Genomic DNA, 15,489 nt, shown 5'->3' on the forward strand with positions numbered 1-15,489 from the left:
GACGCGAGTCAGCAAGGTCGCTGGCGGTTTAGTCACACCTTTTTTGATAACCGACCGGCATCCGTTCTCGGTGGACGCACGCTGTTAGGCTTTTGTAGCACGTGTATCGCGTACGAATCTGCAGAAACGCACTTTACTTCATTTGGTGCGAAAAACTGAGTCATGTCCGGAAAACGGGATGGACGAAGCGTCGTAACGCCGTAGACAACATGAAATGACATAGAAGAGATGAAAAACCTGAAATCAAGGGCAGTCTCGATAGAGCATGTGTGTATAGAGAAAGGTTCACTGACAGACCGGCAGATTGAGATGTGCGTTTCTTTGTTCGGGTACTGCGGCGGTGTGACAAGCTCCGGAGGTGGAGTGATTGACCGAAAGTGGCAGAAGCAGAGTTTTCACAGGACGAGAACGTTGAGAAACAATCCTGCGTGGTGTCACCTTGGTGATTCGCCAAGGCGAGACATAGTGCCTAGGAAAATGAAGATGATTCCAGTTCCGCGACACCGAATCGACGTGTGTGTGGTTGCTGGACACGTCCACCCAAGTGGACTGTTTAAGAGATGTCATACCGTCTTGTCCCACACCTGGTTTCCCTTCATTTCTTTCCGAAGTGTGCGTTGCAGTTCGACGTCGGCGTGGGAATCCCGTAACTTCAAGCTTCTTCGCTCTAAGCTTTGCTCAGGCGAATTCGCCTGTCCCAGTCTCGACGACAGCTGGCATGTGCTTCGCTGTGCAGCCAAAGAGGCTCGCGGGACTCTTTGTTGCGTGGGGGACGTCTGCCCTATCTCTGAGGGTTCAGGAATCTCAGCCGAGCCCGAATTCCTTGAGTATTTCCTCGTACTGAGCAATGGTTCTTCATCGTGATCTTCAAATTGCCACGGTTCCTCCTCTGGGAATGCAGAGCCTGCTGATTGGTTGCCGTCCATGTCCCAGCCAGAGTCTGAGAGAGACGGTGCATGAGCGTCCGAGTGTTCCGAAGTTGCTGAAATATTCCCCTGACGCCGAAGTTTATGGCTTTCACGCTCTTGTAGCTCTGTGACATTCTGAACCAGGACAGGGTAGCTCCCCGCCAACCCCAACAGTTTCTGGATGTCGCTGCTGTACTGCACACAGGAAAGGACGAAACAGATGCCTCCGCCGACACCCAGAAGCAGGCAAATCACCCACGTCGTCAGGTTCGCTATGCCCTCGTACGGGTGACCTGTAAGAAAACCAGGAGATCCACACACAAACTGCTAGTCAACAAATAAAAAAGCTCGTTGCACCTTACGTATACTCACGAATATAGCACAAAATAGATTTCGTGTAATGAGAGAGGAGTGGCGAAAATCATGCGCACGCCCACGAAGATGTGTGCGTGGGTTGCCAGTGCCGGCGAGGGAACGGACAAGTGTCGCGACAGAAAAAAACAGCAAGACCTTGCTTACCTTCACATAAAACGTATTGATATTCCGACGAGGCGCAGGATGACTCCGACAAAGAGGTATCGATTTTTCCGAAGCTTCCGGTCGCACAGAAAAACGCTTCACCCTCTGCGGCGGAAATCATTGTTGCCATGTCTTGGTCGCAAAGACCTCCTGAGTCCTTTGCCCACAAATCGAGAGAGGCCACAGCCTCTGCGCGGGTGCATGGCCGCCGGCCGCCGGGACAATTGCACCCGTGGTACTGCAGAGAATTGGAAAGGGAAAGAAATAGCCAGCCTCTGAAGTTCAAGGAAACACACATGCGGTTACTGCCTACGACTGTGCAGGGTGCCCTTTCCCACTCGGCGCTCTTGGCATTGACTATACTTTTGCGGAAACTGGCATCAGAACAAACTCTGAACAAGACCGGTGCTCGGATCCACGCTTCTTGACCACAGCCACCGTACAAGTGATTGAACGATACTCTGGCAAGCTGCAGCGTTTCGAGTCGCCTTCCTTGCACACATCTCCGGATCTAAACAGTAACTGGAAACTACGAATGTGCCCTCTCACTGTGCCACTGTTTCCAGAGAGAATGGGTCACAAGTAGGTGCCTGTGGACATGAGACCACGCCTTCCTGGGTGTACGGTTTGCCCAACGAGTAAATTCGTATTCAATTCGCGTATGGTGGAACACAATCTTAGACACTGTTACAGAGAAGTTTATGTTGTCATCGGCGTGAAAGCTGGCGTGTAGGGACGATGTGCAGGGGCGGGGTTCCGTACCTCTTGATTGTAACCTCGGTAGTACGAAGTCATGATTGTGCCCATATTGGTAACGTAGCATTCAACTGTGCCTGGCACAATATCTTCACTGCCCATGGCCTGATTGTTTTCGTCGGTCGGCCTCTCCGGCGACCAAGGCGGGACAATGGGCTCCCCTCTAGGTTCGACGCCACCCGTCGCATCGTCTTCCTCTTCACTTTCAGCCTCTGTAGAGAGAAAAAGGCGAAACGGACAGAAGGCTGTAGAGACGCGGGACGCAGTGAGTCACCCTGCTTCTTAGGACGACTACCAGCAAAATGAAGAGCTTTGCCCCTGTATTCAAAAGGGTGGTCGAATTCTCACGGACATTCGTCACACAACACGAATCAGCAACCATAGAAAGAGCCGTGCATGAACGAGAATGTTATAACCTCCCTTTGAGATGTACAGAGGTACAACTATACAGATACTCATGCACGGAAATATGCATATTTGCTGATCTGGTTGATCTGTATCTCCCGCGCTCGGCCTCTGTACCCAGTGCGCTGACTGAGGCATCACTTGCAACGAGAAACGAAACATGATCTCCCCACTTCGGGGCACCGTCTCAGAGCTAGCGCAAGATCCCTTTTTTCGGTAAATGCGCGACCCTGTGCGTGTCTGTGTCAGCAGTTTGCCAATGATCACATCAGCCATCCACGGCGTATAGGCTTTTACATGCACAGGATTCCACTGAGCAGTTCGTCTCACGAAGAAAAACAAAACAGAAGGACATGGTCATCAGACAGCTGCAGAGAACCAGATACGAGCGTTTGGTGTCGGAAGGACTGAGTTTGTAGGGCTGAGAAGGGAGAGGAGCCATCACTAGTTCGTTGTGTTTCTCTAGTGCTCTGCATGTCGATCAGTCCGGGCGCATCTTCAATACGCGTACCAGGACAAACAGGCATCCAGTCGCATTTCTCAGTCTGAATGGCGTCTGAAGGAAGACTCACAGAAACATAACAAACTCGAGAGACCTGACAGCTACACGAAACAAATGTGTCACACATTGACAGGCACTCAGGAATCGACGTACCACTGGAAAGCGACGAACACGTGAAGAAAAGGACCCGTCACCGTGAGTGGAATGAATCGTGCATGTGTTCTCCTCAGATCGAGCGCCACTCTTGTCTACCACTATACATTCAATAGCGCCCTCGTTTGGAGCAGCACCACACGCATGGACAGCGGGAGCGAAATTGACAAAGAAAGGATACAGAGGTATGGATGCGTAGACGAATACCGGCATACCGTTGAGGCCACTGTGGAACCACACAGACCATGGTTTAATTTTCCTTTACCTAGGCCGAGACAGAATAACCGACATGAATCGAATTCGTTTTGTTACAGGCCATCTCCCATGGAAAATCGTTGTAAGCAAAAACTTCGTGTCGGAAAGTCTGTCGCTCATTTGTAGCATCTGATAAATCTGTCGGTGGCCGCAGCCACCGATAGCACGGATCTGCTCTTTTCACGGGTGTCAACACAATTGCTGCATACAGGCATCGCTTCAATACTACCGAGCGCGTACCGTGCGTTTGTCATGCAGCGGCCATTTTAAAGTTTTTATGACAGCTTCCTCCTGCCAGTGTCCTGGCAAAATCACGTTTGCAGTCTAAAAAAACGTACCGTTTTGACTCTCGAGCCGGCACAACACCCTGCTCTCTGCTGAACTCGAGGCAAAATCGCGAGACCGGACACGCAGTGGAATCACTCCTTCGTCCCAGTTAAAGCAGCTGAAAAACAACGTCATGGAAAGAAGACTTCCGTTGATTCCCCTGGTTCGTTCGTATTCCGAAGAAGACGATTTATAAGGGAAGCTGAGAAGCCAGAAACTGCACGAGAGCTAATATATTGCAAACAGTCACCATGGTTGCACGCCCCCCCCCCCTCATCCCGTCTTCGAGGTCTGTCCAGGTCCCAGCGTTTTTTGTTTCCCGTCTTGTCGGAACCCCATCTGTGTTGTCTCTCGGTCACTACAGACCCTGTAGCTCCGCTAGAGACGCGCTAAAAACAGCGATATCCGTCTGCTGCTTTCCAGTCGTCTGACGAGTATTGAGATGTATAGATACTCACGTTGCGGTGCACGTTGACCATTCTGACCATTCAGTGTAGTCGCAGGTAGATACCTTTTCTGAAAAAAGAGTGGAAGGCATTCAAAAAGGAACATATGCGAAATACATGGAGAGAACGAAGACAAGTTTAAAGTGGAAGGTGGATAAAATCCATGCCTTTTTCCTCTACTGATTCACACTCTCTGGAATCCTTGTCCTAGTATCCACCGGATGTAAGGACGCCAGATACGAAGCTGTACGATAAGTCTGCCACATCAGGAATGTTGCAGTCACCACACCGCATGTGCTTAGTAGTGATTACAGATCCTGAGGGAGGAAAGAAAAGCTTTTCGACTTCCTCAAGTCCATTCGGTGAAAATCCGGAAAGAGAAACAGCGTACTTTTGCAAAGAATGATTCCCTCTCCTGGAGCCAAGACTGCATGCGGAAACAACAGAAACATACACACGGGCAACAGGCGGAAAATCGAAAAGATACCAACAACGGGAACGCGTCGTGAACATCCAGACCAGCTCTCTGCGAGAGTGGAATGGAGCTTCTGTTTATACGCCTCAATAGTCGCGCTTCTCCGTTACCCATCCACTAACTCCATCGGTCGTCTTGTGATGCTTCGAACAAACGAGAGTTGCTTTTCATCTTCGAGACTCTCGCCCCCCACGGACCCTGCTTGACAAAATCTAAGTGGCTCCTGTCCCTGTATATATATATATATATATACAGATGTTCATGTAGCAGATAGCACACCTGCGTATGTAGACGTGTGTGAGTTATATATTAGCATATATGACGTTAGTGAGTGTGAAAATATGCTCGATATTTCGGGGTGTGTGTACTCCTACGTAGACATGCACATAGGGATAATCACACTCACATATAATGATATATACTGTTGTGTAGTCCTGTAAATGAACGTATCTGTTGAGCGTTCTAGTGTCTTGCGTCTGACCTTCCGGAGCGGAACATTTTGAGTAGAAGTCGCTTTCGGTCAGCTTGTCCTGGACACACTGTGACAATTCGACGAAAGACAAGCTCGCGGCTGAACAGGAGCTCATTGTCTCGGAACACAGCAAAGCGCAGTCTTGTGGCTCCGCACCTTCGCGCGGCGTCACCAGCATACAGTTGGGGAAACTGGCACTCCCGATGATCTCAGCTGTAGGCCAGACACAACAAACAAAGCAACCATCAGCATATTAACCGGGACATACGTACGTGTCTATTCATACATACTTATATCCATGCGCATGTGTGCCCTGACAGCACTCGAGGACGTTGCGGTGGACGTTCGATATACAAGACAAAGAACATTCAAAACACCAGTTTTCTCATTCTCTCATGCAACAGTTCTACCGCGTCCCCCCAAAGGTGCGGTCTCGCTGCTTCTCGACTGGAAGGATAACGCCCTTACCGCGGCTCTGAATGGGATATAACGCGTGCAGCCTGCCCTATAATGCTAAACCAAATGCGTTTCAAAGTCTCTAGCTACCTGTGTCCTCGTGGTCATTCGACCTCCCTTTGCCTGTCCCTCTTTCCCTCGTCTGTGTACAGTCCTCACCCCACCAACTCACGTGGCACATTTTGTCTCCAGTTGCTCAGGCCTTTGTGGCAAAACTCGTTGAGGTCTTCCTTTGTCTTGAATTCGGAGAAAGTGACGCGTTTCGGTGTCAGAACGCCTTTCACCTCAGTCGAAGACTTGTACATAGGCACGGGACAGTGCATGCGGCCGAGGCCTCTTAACGCAAAGTACGAGGCGGCATCTGCCGTCTGGTTAGGCTCCGACATGGTAAACAAAGCGCCTTCTGCTGCGGGGGACTCTGCACACAGCGGATGCGTTAGGAACAAGTACAGAGAATCGAACAGAGAGTCTCGAGCTTCTTGAGCAGTGCACGGTTCGTCTGCGGGATCATAGCATTCGCAGGAGTCGATGGAAGTCTGTGAAGCAGAGGCCTCAAACGCGAGTGCATTCATAACCCGCGAGCTGGGAGCTGAGGCCGTTCCCGTTGAGACGAAGGACTCAGCGACAGAAGACGCAGCATCTGAAGTGGCTGACGGCGAAGTTCCCGAAGCCGTTGAGACCTGAAAGATGAACGGCAACTCTCCGCTCGCGACGCGCCTCCTCGTGCGCGAGGGGAAACACTTGGTGGGTCTTCGCGCTGAGACGTGAACACCGACACACACTGCATGCTTCAAATCCACGCAAAACGGCATCTGCGGATTCAAAAGCGCATCCATCGACCCCGGAAAAAGCAGCGGCATTTCAATCCAGGGAGATACTGCCACAGCGCGTCTCGCACGCCAATTTAAAAGCACAGCGAATTCTGGAACGCGTTACTCGTACGTGTGTATTATATCACTCTCGTGTGAGACATGTTCAACTCATGGGAGGTCGACGGTGTGCACACAGTGGAAACAGAAAAGTTTCCGTGACCGGAGGTGCGAATGAGAGACACGTTCACTTCCTTGTTTACCTACAGAAGTTTGCACAACGCAACCCCAGTGGCATGAGGCCGCCATTATGGTGACTCCTATCCGTTTCTTCCAGTGAGCTTCCATGTTTAGCGGATCCAGGCTTTATTGTAATAGCACGGTTTGAGAACCCTCACCATAGATACGCGTCTACTCCGAAAACAGTCAACGCCTTCCACTGAAACGCAGTTGCTCTCGTTTCAGACAAAAGGAAACGCACACCTTACTCAAATTATATTCTTACTCGAGGTATACTCTTCCGGTATGTGGCACTGTCCCGGGAATTGCTCGTATTCTTGAAACTGAACCAGTGCGCATTGTTCCAGAGAGGTGTAGAGAGAGAACACTGCGCTCATCATCGTCTCGCACGTTTTGACGACCTCCACACACACCGCTTTACAGGCTGCTATGTCCTCGTCTGTCAACCGCGAAGCGGTAACCTTCGCACAGTCTGAAAAAAGAAAAACCGCAGTCTAGTTGGCGATACAAAACCATCCACATTCGCTTGGAAATGTATAAATATATATCAATGCACACAGTTTCGAATGAAAGTGTGCGGTGAGGTGTATACATTTACGAAATGCGGCACGTGACTGCATCTAGGCAATATATCGCCACAAGCACGTTTACACGGACAAAATCCAGATACTTGTGTACGCAATTTCTTGAAGTCATTCCGTGTTCTCTAGATTTGAATGTGAACAGATAGGTATCCACTTGATGCGACACCACGAGGCCAGTGCGTTCGAGTTGATGCATGCAAAGAGTCGGACACAACCCCTCGTTTTTTAGTTCCGGAAGAAGGACAACCTACCGAAGTTTGGGTGAGCACACTGCGGCAAATCGGTACAGAGGTGCTCTTTGCCACTCAACGGTACCGCTGAAAAAGTTCGGACAGCAGAATTTACGGTCGCCAGTTCTTAATACTCACTGCAGCGAAATAGCGGTTTCTCTATAGTACAACAAAGTAAAGACCATAATACGAAGAGCTCTCGCTCACGATAAAAAAGACACAGAACATCGGCGGTCAGTGACCTTTGATACACGTATTGTTTTGCAAATACTTTTATATTACCAGACTGCGACAGAGGCCGACCCAAAGAAAACTCGGAAGCAATACCGCAAAAAGTGCGTCTTTACAGGTCTCAACGACAACTGTAGCGGGCGGGAAGGCAGTCCAAGAAAAAACAGATGGCTTCCCCCTTGTAGGGATTTGTGAATGAGCATTGTCCATATCGTGGATAAGCATGGCAGCGCCACCTTGTTGTAGGAAATGAGTCCACTCAAAAGAAACTTACTGCAGTAGTTTGCCTCATTCTGTCCAGGAACGGCGAGCCGATACCGGCGAGGTGTCGAGCCCTTGTGAGGCAGACAGCTGCATTCAGTCAGAGAAACACAGGCAAAAGACCTCCTGCATATTCTTGTCTGGAACCAGAAGCGGTGCAAAATGGACCTATCCTGAACACAGACGCATGTGTGGTGTACAACGGTGAGCGTGTATATATATATATATATATAGTGAATTAGGTGGCTCTCTGCTATACCACGACTCAGCTCCTTTCTGCGCCTGTTCGCTCATCTGTGGCCTCCACCCCGGCATTCCTCAGCCTCTCCCTCTTTGGTCTTGTTTTTTCATCGCTTCCTCTTTTCCACATTACTACATTTGCAGCAAACAAGGCGGCCTTCGATTTGGACTCTCGCGTGCTGGACCGTGACCTACGGTGAATCGCAGCCTGACCACTCAGATACGACCGAACACGATTTGTCGGGGGTCTGGTTCCGTGCTTGGCTTCGACTCTTCCGAAATCTCCCAGCTCCTCTCCGTGCGCGTCGCGCTTTCTGCAGTAAGCTAGTGCCCGCCTCTGCACCTCTCGCCCCGCTGTCGAGTATTGCCGAACGCGAAGAACTTTTGCTTGTCCATTCTATCTGGTCTCTGTACGCGTTCGTTCCTGTTCCATGCAGTGTCGACTCTCCACTGCCGCGGACACTCGCATCCGAGTATATGGACTCCAAGCCTCGCTTCTGTTTCCTGGATGCTCGGTGCCTCCTACTCCCGTTTTGGCTCGCCTTCTCGCTTTGTTCACTTTCGCCCCCACGCGCCACTTGTTCGGCAGTTTCCTCCAAATACCCCGACGGAGGGACAGAGCGTCGGCGGCTCATGATTCCCTTTCGTCTCTCTATTATTTTGGCATCTATGGAAGCTGGAACATGCGAACGAGTTCCATGGAGAGAGGCAAAAGAGGGAGGCTCAAGGGCCGGATCCATCGACACCCGCGACAATGCGCGCGCAGCCGTCCCGCGAGAGACAGTCAAGGACCTGGTCTCTAGCAGCGAATCTGAAAGGAATATTTGCGAATGATGCACGGTTCACAGTGGAAAGAGGGAAGAAATGCACACGTGGAGGCTTGAGACCGCTAATGGACCACTGTCCAAACGAAACACAGTGTCGTCATGAAGGATGCACCTCACAAACTGGTGGTCCAGTCACTCCGTTCCGCCGCCTGTCACCCAAGTTCTCAAATCAAGCACTTTACACGGGTCGTGCAAAACATAAAGAACGCGGATGTTACAAAGCCCCTCGCACTGTTACAGCGTTGAGATGCGGAGATCGTAACTCCAAGTTTCCTGTGTGTTGGTTTCTCTGCTGTCTCTAACCATTCTTTTCGATCCCAAAACCGTGTATTCGTCTCAGATCTACGCGCCTCAGCTCAAAGCGAAAAAGCCGAAATTCAAACTGGGAAATCTCTCGCTGTTTCGGCTTACCTGTTTGCAGTGTGGAGGTCGCCGGTGTCTCCCCGTTGTTTTGCTCCTCGCCGCATCTTTCGTATCGCTCGTGCTCATCCAATCCACATGCTTCCTCGACAAAGTCGAAAATCGGTTTGATTTGTTGTCGAAAATATTCCAGGCCCTGGCCCATGACAATAGTGAACAACTTGCATTCACTCCACTCCGTCCACTCTCGTTCCCAACAGACTGTCCCGCAAGGCGGAAGGTCGAGGCATGTCGCTGTTTCCGATACACTTGGAATTTGCGAGTGGGAAAGTTCCGCCAAAACCAAGCGCGTTCTCGTCCTTTTAGGCGTCCACCACTGGGAAAAGCATGTTCCCGTGCACGCGGACCATTCACCCCACTCCCCGACAATTGCCGTTTTCAGAGTTGCTGTAAAGGGTGGTACCGGCGGCTCCTGAGTTGTGGTTGACGTGGCAGCAGCTGAAACAAAACGAGTACGCGAACAGGAAAAAGAAAGAAATGGTCCACGTGCTGTCTCACCACCTCTGACACCAACAACCTTGCTCCGGATAACATCAGGATGCTCAAGGGATCCCAGAAAGCCAAGGCACGAAACTGGTCGCTTTGGTGTGCATCTCTGTGGGGAAAAGCGTTGGCGAATCGCTCAGTTTCTTTAGCAGTGCACCCGGCGAGTCGACTTGTGCGTTAGGCACAGCTTTGCGCAAGACTCAGGTGTACCTGGACAGACAACGTAGTGCCAGATTTCTCTGCACTGGTAGTCGCCACTGCGAATGGTGGAGTTGTCGAGAACGACGTCTTGGTCAACATAAGCAGGCAACATGTTGCTGGTCCAGGAGATTGGAGGTTGCTGTTCGTCAGCTGCCAAGGCACAGAGATCGCCTGTAGTCGACCACAACTGTTGCGTGACAGCGTTGAACCTCCCGTCTGGTTGCTCTTTACACAAGCCTGCAGAAGCGAGCAACTCGGTCCGCCAGTGGTTTTGAGTGTTGACTGTCTCTGAGGTGCACGCGCGGAAGTCGTTGGGACATTTGCAGGACGCCACCCGGGAGTCCCACCCTGTAAAGGCTGTGAATCTCCCATCCCGCATGTCCACGATGATACAGTTCTCATACGCTGCAAAGAAAAGGCGAGGAACCGTCGAGAAAAGCAAAGGGATGAATCTCTACGTGGTTCGATAACGCGTAATGCCGTACAGACATGAGACCGTCTTGAGAAAAACTTTTCCAGCGCTTCAATCAGCAACGCCGTACACTGCGGGCGGGGCGAACGTGAGGTGCAATCCTACAAGACGGGACAAGAGTTTCCTCAAACACCCGAAAAAACAAAAGGCATTCTTACATGGAATGCGAAAGAAACGTATCCTTCACAGTGTTGAGTTGGTATTCACGCGAATCAGTCCGTACACAACAGAGTACAAGACTGGTATCTTGTACAGCACCTATCCATCAGTATTGATACATAATGAGATCCGAAATGAAAATGGAGGCGCACGCATGTGTTAGCCGCGGAAACCATAGTAGTTGTGAAGGTGGATCTTTGCCGTCCTGTGGATACTTGATTAAATTGTGTACGAGTCTCTGAATAGTAGGTTTCTCCCGCAGTAAATCTGAGAGATAACAGAATTACATATATTACTCCTAGAACACTGCTACCAACGTGTACTCCAGTTATAAGAGACACAGACAACTATACGTGAATTTGTCTACTGATGGTACGTTTGGAGCAGCAACAAAGGCCAAGAACGACTGCGTGTCAGATAGATTTCCTGTTATACACGATACAACGAAACTCGTTTTCCAGGTGAATTTGCCTTTCTGTCTTCATTTTTTCTCCCTCGTTGCTCCGATACTATGTTTATCTTCCCGATGCATATACAAGCCAGGAAGCAGGCCGACGCAGACTCCGATGTAGGTGAATCTGTCTAACTGGGAAACACGCGCTGCGCTTTAGGCAGCGCGACGTGACATAAACGGCATTACTTAGTTCATATTCTTTGTGGTCCAGAAACTCCTGCAAACACCGCAAAGAACCTCTGAATCCACATCGATATCCCCCCAGCTTCTCTGTGAACATCTCCCTGAGCATGCTGTCCCAGAACGTCGTCAGACGGTGGGGAATACACCGAGTCGACTCTCTCTGCCCGAGCAGGTTTTTCTCGCTTTTTGCTCCAAACGCACTTTGGGATGGTGTTGTCTCTTCCTCGATTTCGAGTCCGTCGGACGCCCCGCCCTCGCTGACAGAGTACTCTGAGCAAGGACAACGCGCAGAAATAAATGTATGAAGCCGCGAAATAGCAATCATGGAGGATAGACAACGCACGGAAGCATCCACATCCATTGAAGAGCTACGGGATCGGTATGCCACGCTCAGGGCCCTGTTCCAAATGCCACGCGCAAGCCTTCATGGTTTATCAACTTGCGGGTGGCTACAACGAAGGCACATCTGTGTAAAGGCGGAACTCTAGTCGGCATCGATTCGCCGAAGACAATATCATCTTTTGCGCTAGAGAAGCCCTTTTCTGCATGTAATTTCTTGACACTCTTATGCAAAGCGTCAGCAACTGCACCGTCCGAGGTTCGATGGATACAACTTCCACGCAAACATAAGCACCCGTAGGATATTGACGTCCAACACTTTCAGTTGTGTCATCTCTTTTCTCTGTGCATGACACGGCCTTACCGACGAGCAGCGTGCATTGCTCAAAAACAGACGGGGGGGTGACGAACTCCAAGCAAGCCGCCACGTCCGATGAAGCAGTACTGTCACATTTATTTCCGAGGAACTGCTTGCACTTCCTTTGACAAGAAGCGGTGCCGGTGGCGGTGCACTGACCAGCACATTCTTCATACTGCGCCACCAGCAGACTTTCGCAGTCCGACATACACTTCGTGTGAACCGAAGGAGCAAAGATGTTCAAGGCACATTCATCCTGGCAGTGCAGCTGCACGGAGGCCGGGAGTGCACTCCGACAAGCTCCCATGCATGTCGCCACAACTCCACTCTCGAACTGACAAGAACAAAGCAAACCCCAGGGAACAATGAAAACGACGGGACACTCTATCATACAGACGAAAGAAAATATCTACCCTACTGCATGGGTTGAAGATATCCACTGATGCTTTGATGCGTGCATGTGTTAATAAGAATAAACAAATCTATACATATATATAGAGAGGGTGATGTGTATGTGTGAATACCTCTAAATGTTTTAGTGTTCTGCAGTCCTTATGTAAAGGAATGTGCATATCGTGTGTGTAAATAGCATGCCAAGTGTCAGTTCCACATCCCGATACAAACGTAAACGAGAAATCTCCTTCGCATGTGGGCAACGAAAGAAGAGAGCAAATGGCAGCTTACACTTTGACCTATGAAGGAGAGGCACAGGTCGTGCCGGTTTCCTGAAAAGATGACAACAGAGGAAGAATTCAGGCATCGCACGGGGCGCCAAAATGGATAAAAAGCGATACATCATGTCGGTTACTCAACGCGCACGTACTCCCATACAACTCTCCCCCTAACAGTCGCAAAAACACCGCGGGGACAGGCATGCAGTGCCACGCGTCGACACAGGCCCTAAAGCACGGTTCGCGCTGCTTGGAATCGGAATCAGAATCAGGTAGATATATAAAATAGCACATGCCTTTAGGGCGCGTAAGCATTGTATACGAATGCAAGCATCACTGCTGTCCTTCGTGTACAGGTACAAGCCCACAAAGCCTCAAAATCACAAAAATACAAACACACTAAAACGATACACGGGTGCCTATGGAAGAGTATGCGGACCGATGTAGACCTGAAGCGTCACCCAGAGGTGCAACTATGTATAAGTTATGTATTGCATGCATACGTATTATATGAATCTCCAGTCCTCCCTAGTGCAGATTGAAAGCAAGCAGAGACATACGGATACAAATGGACATAGAGGCGTAGGCGTGATTAAATACACTAAAGGCCAAATCGCTCGACGGCCACATGTGCGGGGTGGAAACGTTCACTCTAAGTTGCAAAGGAAGCAGGAGTCGAGTACGCAAAGAATAATACAAACTCAAACAGGAATACACCACGCACGTACGTTCCTGAGGCTTACCGAGAATCGCACTGGGTTCGTCTTTGCCTGTCGGAAGAGAGCACAGATCGGCACAACGGAAAAACACATCATCATCCTCAATCAAGAATGTAATGGAGTCAATGAAACAGAGTTTTTCTGTTTCAGCCGGTGGTAAAGAATGTCACTGATGCGTGGTTCGTATGTAAAAAGCTTTCGGCGGCAAATCTCCATCTTCTGTTGTTTCCCACGTGTCTCTACTGGAAAACAAACACACACTGGCCCGTATCGAGGTTCACAAGTCATGGAATGTCTGTTTGTATGATGCTGGCGTTTAGAGAATCTCCGTCTCGGCCCGTCAAAGGCGCCGGTAAGTCCCTCTCTTGAGCTGCACATATGGAAAGGCATTTACGAGGTAACTTGGCTGTCCAACGCTTGCCGCCGTCACTACACATGCAGTCACTCCGTTGCGGTTGGAAGTAAACTGTCAGCTTACGAGCTTCAACATAAATACCAGCGATGATAAGATCAGAGGGATTCTCAACCGCTTCAAACATGTCCTTTGCGTCGCAGGTCTTCTTCCACAACAGGGCTGACCACGTGGAAGGCGTTGTCGTTGCTCTTCTGGAAATAACAACGCGATCGCTTTCGTCCAACTCTTTAGTCCTGCTTCTCGTCTGGATCGCCGCGGCGAAAACGTGAGGCATGATACCCCCGGACAAGTAGAGACCTTCACCTAAAATGCTTGTCGCTGAATACGCCGCTGCTGGAATGCGAAACGTCTGTTATGAGGAGCCAGAACACACACATCGCGCGGTGAACAACGTGTTCCCACGTTTTCAAAGGAAACGACGAATGACGATGTTAATCCGGTTCCAATCACAATAAAGAACTGTAAAAAAAGTGATGCGACCAAACAAAACTGCGCTCTTCATGTATTGAGTCGTTGCCCTCCCCCGGTGTTGAAGAGAGGGAAGAGTCAGGAACAAAGTCAGCGCCACTTGTCTGATAGACGCAGCCTCTGACAGGACTGATGGAGTCCCATCTGTATTCCTTGCTCCACAAGAACAAGCACATACACACGGCAAGCACTAACGAAAACGACATGTGGAAACACACAGTAATGGGTCAAGACCACATTACGTAGACACCCAACGTACACACTCATATAATATATATATATATATATATAATGATAAAGAAGGAAGCGGCTGTCTTGAGAGATGTGTGGCAACACCTAATACGAATGAAACGGGAACACAACAGCATGTATGCTGATGCTTTTAGGTAAATCTGGATATATATATATATATATGAATACACAATTTTTCGAGTGAAGAGATGGATGCAGGTAAACAGAAAAGTAGACAAGCCAAGAGAGAGCTAGGGTTGTCGAACGGTCGCGCCAACACTGCGGCCTGGCGGAAGACAATGCGTACGCTGAGAAATGCCCTACCTGCAGGTGGTATCGATTGAGAAGGGGGGACAATCCAGCAGCGAGGTCCGGGTTTTGCTTGCCCGAGATGAGGATCCCGACAGCAACAGTCGAAAAATTCACGGACTCGTCCACCACAAGCGACAGTTCCAGGGAGTTTGTCTTAAGGTTTGAAATCACAACTGCGACGCGATCTGTAGAAACACTGGTCGGAGTCAAGTCTTGGACTTGAGCAAGAGCTACCATCTGAACAAGCACCAACATCCGCATATGTATCCATATATGTACTGGCTTATGTAGGTATGCATCTAAACTTATATATTTAGATTGACTGTCTCTCTGCTTGAATAGATGGATACGATAGGAAACGTGCTGCCGCATGAATCAAAGACTGTGACACCTTCAGACGAGGAATTTGGAGGTAGTTGTGCACAACTGTATGTCGATTCAACCAGAGACTAGGGAAGCAGACGGTGCTAAGATTTCAGAGTCACATGTGCTGGGAATAAGTTCG

At 49.7% G+C, this 15,489-nt stretch overlaps 1 protein-coding gene across 1 annotated transcript in view; it reads right to left on the minus strand.

The window, feature by feature from the left end:
- Positions 1 to 31: 31 nt before the first annotated feature.
- Positions 32 to 15,489, minus strand: part of MIC15 (microneme protein MIC15) — a 31,379-nt gene continuing 15,921 nt past the window's right edge. The window contains exons 22-42 of the mRNA XM_018780810.1: positions 14,997 to 15,221; positions 14,037 to 14,322; positions 13,583 to 13,609; positions 12,853 to 12,893; positions 12,175 to 12,502; positions 11,673 to 11,741; positions 10,213 to 10,608; positions 9,508 to 9,954; positions 8,465 to 9,080; positions 8,043 to 8,119; positions 7,559 to 7,624; positions 6,989 to 7,195; positions 5,847 to 6,431; positions 5,228 to 5,431; positions 4,663 to 4,698; positions 4,284 to 4,341; positions 3,837 to 3,943; positions 3,100 to 3,144; positions 2,190 to 2,395; positions 1,428 to 1,665; positions 32 to 1,201 (exon numbers count right to left, since the gene is read on the minus strand). Coding sequence (XP_018634948.1) covers positions 564 to 1,201; positions 1,428 to 1,665; positions 2,190 to 2,395; positions 3,100 to 3,144; positions 3,837 to 3,943; positions 4,284 to 4,341; positions 4,663 to 4,698; positions 5,228 to 5,431; positions 5,847 to 6,431; positions 6,989 to 7,195; positions 7,559 to 7,624; positions 8,043 to 8,119; positions 8,465 to 9,080; positions 9,508 to 9,954; positions 10,213 to 10,608; positions 11,673 to 11,741; positions 12,175 to 12,502; positions 12,853 to 12,893; positions 13,583 to 13,609; positions 14,037 to 14,322; positions 14,997 to 15,221 — 4,902 coding nt within the window. The 3' untranslated portion in view covers positions 32 to 563. The remainder of the gene's footprint in view (positions 1,202 to 1,427; positions 1,666 to 2,189; positions 2,396 to 3,099; positions 3,145 to 3,836; positions 3,944 to 4,283; positions 4,342 to 4,662; positions 4,699 to 5,227; positions 5,432 to 5,846; positions 6,432 to 6,988; positions 7,196 to 7,558; positions 7,625 to 8,042; positions 8,120 to 8,464; positions 9,081 to 9,507; positions 9,955 to 10,212; positions 10,609 to 11,672; positions 11,742 to 12,174; positions 12,503 to 12,852; positions 12,894 to 13,582; positions 13,610 to 14,036; positions 14,323 to 14,996; positions 15,222 to 15,489) is intronic.

Source organism: Toxoplasma gondii, chromosome XII, assembly GCF_000006565.2.
Source record: "Toxoplasma gondii ME49 chromosome XII, whole genome shotgun sequence".
Taxonomy (NCBI): domain Eukaryota; phylum Apicomplexa; class Conoidasida; order Eucoccidiorida; family Sarcocystidae; genus Toxoplasma; species Toxoplasma gondii.